We start from the raw sequence: 4,340 nt of genomic DNA on the forward strand, positions 1-4,340 counted from the left end.
CAAGAGGCAGACATATAATCTAAAATTTAAAAACTAGTTCCAAAAAAGTACATAAAAATTTAACATGATGAGCTTTTAAATATGGTTTATAGTTGTAGATTCACATTGTTAAAAAGTGCTTCAAATGTACTGCTGCAAAGTTGCTCTTTATAAATGGTGCTGGGGGTAATGTCAGATTATAAACTTTAAAAAACTATTTGTATGGAATTAGAAAGCAAACATTGGGTTATTCAAACTTACTTGAATCAGTTTTCAATTCTCACTCAAATTAAGTTGATTTAATGTTAATAATTAAAAAACATCTATTTTAAATCCAACAAAAGTCTATTGAATTCAAGTTATGCATGTTGAATCATCAAATCTTTGAGTAGGCCTGAATGTGGAGACCTGGAGCTGAGGTGGGTTGATGTTGATGTTAATCAATGTACTGCGCCATCCAGCGGAAGCCTTCTCCATAACCTGTCTTTTGAGCACACTGCACATGAAAACTTCTAAAGGTCGGGCATTCAGTTCTTTCAGAGACACACTGCGCTTTCCTGTTGTCTGACCATATAAACCAAACATTTCTCGTAATCTTTCTTCACTGATGGCTTCAGGTCTGTCAGTTTTATTCCCAAGAATCATTAGTAGAGGCACATTAGCAATGGTTTCATCTGTCATTAATGAATCAGGTTCTTCTTTTGATTCGAATAGTCTTTCATGGTCTGCACAATCCACAAACAATACAATGCCACTGGTAGCAGGAAGGTAGTTTTTCCATACACTTCAGGCTTGAACATGTTCACCCAGATCAAAAGTTGTAAAAGTCATACCAGCAATAGTCAGTTCTTCCAAAGTGGGATGTAATGTTGGGACCTGTTGTCCAAGTCTGTCATCTTTTAGCATGTGTCGCAATGTTGTTTTTCCAACATTAACTAATCCAAGAAACACCGATTTTCCGGTTTTCTTATATAATCCTTAAAATTGTAGTACACTGCTGAACCCACTGTAAATCCAATCAAATATGAAGGACATATCCATATCTCACAGGACCAGGTAAGGAAACTGAGGCCCACGAAGAGGCTGTCATCTTGAGTTACCTGAAGTAACAGTGCCTGGCAGCCTTGGGTCCTGCCCAGAGGGACATCATGGCAGCCCCAAGGAGCATGGATGGGACCCATGGTCCCTCAAGTCACCCAATTCCGGGTGAAAAACAGGCACCTCTTCTTCTCAGGGTCACCAGCAGGAGCCCAAGGTGGGCCTAAGCCTTAAAGTGTGCCTTCCTTGGAGTCCACAGCTGCTGCCCGCGAGCTGCCAATCACCTGAGACGGGAGTGAATGCAATTCCCTCCTCCGAGTGGCCTTACACTTTCTGAGGCGGAATTGCAAAGAGCTATCAGTATTCTCCAATCTTCAGTCTTGAGTTTTTCTGCTAGGGAAGTACATCAGTGTTACAGAAAAATTCCTGATCCAAGTTATTTGTTCGTTCAAAACTTGCCACAATTTAAATTCTTGTACCTTTTCATGGATAAATCAATCACACTCATGCCAAGCTGCATTCATGGAGCAAGTGAACTGCGTGACAGAATTCTTCCTGCTTGGCCTGACCCAGAACCCACATGTGCTCCTATTTGCTGTATTTCTGATCATCTACTTCCTCACCCTGTTAAGCAACCTACTCATTGTTATGATGATCACCACCAGCCCAGTCCTGGACACCCCCATGTATTTTTTCCTGTCCTTCTTGTCCTTTATAGTTGGCTGCTGCTCTTCTACCATGACCCCTAAAATGATATTTGACTTACTTGCTGAGAAGAAAACTATCTCCTTTAGTGGGTACATGACTCAGCTCTTTGCAGAACATTTCTTTGGGGAAGTGGAGATCATCCTGCTCACAGTGATGGCCTATGATTGCTATGTGGCCATCTGCAAGCCCCTGTGCTACATGATCACAATGAACAGGCGTGTGTGTGGCCTCCTGGTGTCCCTGGCCTGGGCTGGAGGATTTCTACATGGTCTGATTCAAACTATTTTCATGGTCTGGTTACCCTTCTGTGGGCCAAATGTCATTGATCATTTCATCTGTGACCTTTTTCCCCTCCTGAAACTCTCCTGCAGGGACGCTCACATCTATGGGCTCCTTGTGGCTGCCAACAGTGGGCTGATGTGTGCCACTTGCCACTGACCAGCAGGACAAACGACAGGTACTCTTCAGAAGTTCATGAAGCAGCTTCCGCTTTATTCGGATAACACCCTCAATATATAAGCAGTCTCATGCATAAGCAATTGTAATCAGATATCTCCATCCAATCCTATTAAAGATCAAGCGATCACAAGCTCAAGCATACATGTAAGATATATCTGTCCACGCACTAGGCGGCTGAACTAATTATCATACAGCCAATGGTAAACGCTTCCTGATTTTCTCAAGGCACATTCAGCACGCCCTTTGGCTCTCTGCCAGTCGCCATCTTGGATGCATGTGGCATAAACCTGGGCCCCCCGGTCTCGCCCACCACAGATGTACGTGATCATATTTGCTATTCTAGTCACATCCTACCTCCTCATCCTGTGCTCCCTAAAGACTTGCAGTCCTGAAGAGCGGTGGAAGGCTCTCTCCACCTGTGCCTCCCACATTGCTGTAGTGGTCCTCTTCTTTGTGCCCTGTATATTTGTGTATTTTCAGCACAAAGTGGTGGCTGTGTTTTATACTATGGTGACACCCATGCTAAACCCTTTAATCTACACCCTCAGAAACACAGAGGTGAAGAACGCCATGAGGAAGTTCTGGGGCTGAAGACTCATCTTGGGCAATGATTCGAATGAAGAGAGAATATAAAACAAAATCTACTCACATTTTAACTTAAAAGATGAGTATTTGATTAAAGGATGACTAAGGTGTTGCCTATTAGGAAAACCCTGAAATTTATAAATTAATTACCACAAGAAAGTACATTGCTAGCTAGCATAAAAATGTTGCCACATAGTTTATTCCATCAGTTTATGTAATCAATATGACAATTTGGGGCAAAGTTTGGGGACACATTCCAATACATTCCAATAGACTGAGTAACTGCAATATTTTAGCAAATGGACTTCACATTAAAATTTTGTTGAAAAATATAATTTTAATTCCAACTACTGAAATCAAGGTAAACGTATTACTGCAAAAGACAGAGAACAACACAAAACAATTTTTTTTTTTTAGAAATGAGAGTCATTGAGGCAGGATTTACCCAGAAATTAATACTATTGTGCTACAGACCTCTAGGGGGCTCCATTTATCTTAAAATATTGCTGTTTCCAGAATAAATTGTTGTCTGCTGAAAGTCATAGAGTGGTATACAATTCTTCCAGGTATAGTCATAGATAAATCTTGGACATCATTTCTCAAATAGAAGATCCTTCCTGAGGAACTTTCCTACACACCAATAAAAACTATTATGGGTTGTATTTGTGCCTTGGCTAATAAGGACAAAGACAGCTGACACAATAGAAAATGAGTTATCTGAATAATCAAGGAAGACACTCAATACATTCAAAATTGAGTAGAAAATTACAGACAAAAACTATGGGAGTAAAATACAATTTTAAGAAAAGGGGCCCAGATTTAGAAAGAAAGAAGAAAACAATTCAGGTCAAGTCCAGGACACAAGTCTTACAAATCTTAACACCACTTCCACCATTATAAAGACTAAATCCAAAGGACTCCTTCACCAAACCCATGTCTTTTGTTAAATACATATTAATTACATGCAGGTGATTTTCAGCAGGTTAGTAAACCATTCACTCCAAATGGAACATAAGGTTGTCTTACTTTTTCTTGCTTTCCAGCCCATGTTTTTAAAGTAGGACCATGTTCACAGAAGTGACTGATCTGTGTCATAGAACGACTTAGCAGCCAATTTTTATTCCCTCAGACTTCTTTTTCCCTCCTATAGAAAAGCTGAAAGACACCCTAGGATGGAAGGGCCATACAGGAAAACAACCTGGATCACTGAGTAACCGCAGGAAAGAAGCTGGGCTGGAGAAACACCAAAAGCTAGTGAATAAACAGGAAATAAAATTGTATATGTTAAACCACTAAGATGTGGTTTTGCCACCGTAGCAAATCACAGTTTGTCCTGACTAAAGCACAAACTAACTTTGTGCTTTAGAAGAGGTATCGGTGTTAATGAGAAAGGAGTTTAACATAACTATTGCAAATATCTTGATTCTCTCAAATAGTGTAGGATGTGTTCATAGCAATCCTTATAAAACCAAGCCCATGTAGGGACTTTTTTTGATTCAGTGTAACTAAATGACATATTTAAAACAATTTATATACCTTCATCTTATTCCTGTTACTTATAATATAAGACA

The 4,340-nt window shown here is 40.1% G+C and overlaps 1 protein-coding gene and 1 pseudogene across 1 annotated transcript; one reads left to right on the forward strand and one right to left on the reverse strand.

Annotated features, from left to right (window-relative positions):
- Positions 1-415: 415 nt before the first annotated feature.
- LOC124960272 (GTP-binding protein SAR1b-like) lies at positions 416-1,014 on the reverse strand (annotated as a pseudogene).
- Positions 1,015-1,539: 525 nt separating this feature from the next.
- On the forward strand, positions 1,540-2,775 carry LOC124959287 (olfactory receptor 4C5-like). The gene is made up of 2 exons (XM_047517836.1): positions 1,540-2,148; positions 2,500-2,775. The coding sequence occupies exons 1-2, from the start codon at positions 1,540-1,542 to the stop codon at positions 2,773-2,775; spliced, it is 885 nt and encodes a 294-aa protein (XP_047373792.1).
- Positions 2,776-4,340: the final 1,565 nt, after the last annotated feature.

This window comes from Sciurus carolinensis, chromosome 11, assembly GCF_902686445.1.
Source record: "Sciurus carolinensis chromosome 11, mSciCar1.2, whole genome shotgun sequence".
Classification (NCBI taxonomy): Eukaryota; Metazoa; Chordata; class Mammalia; order Rodentia; family Sciuridae; genus Sciurus; species Sciurus carolinensis.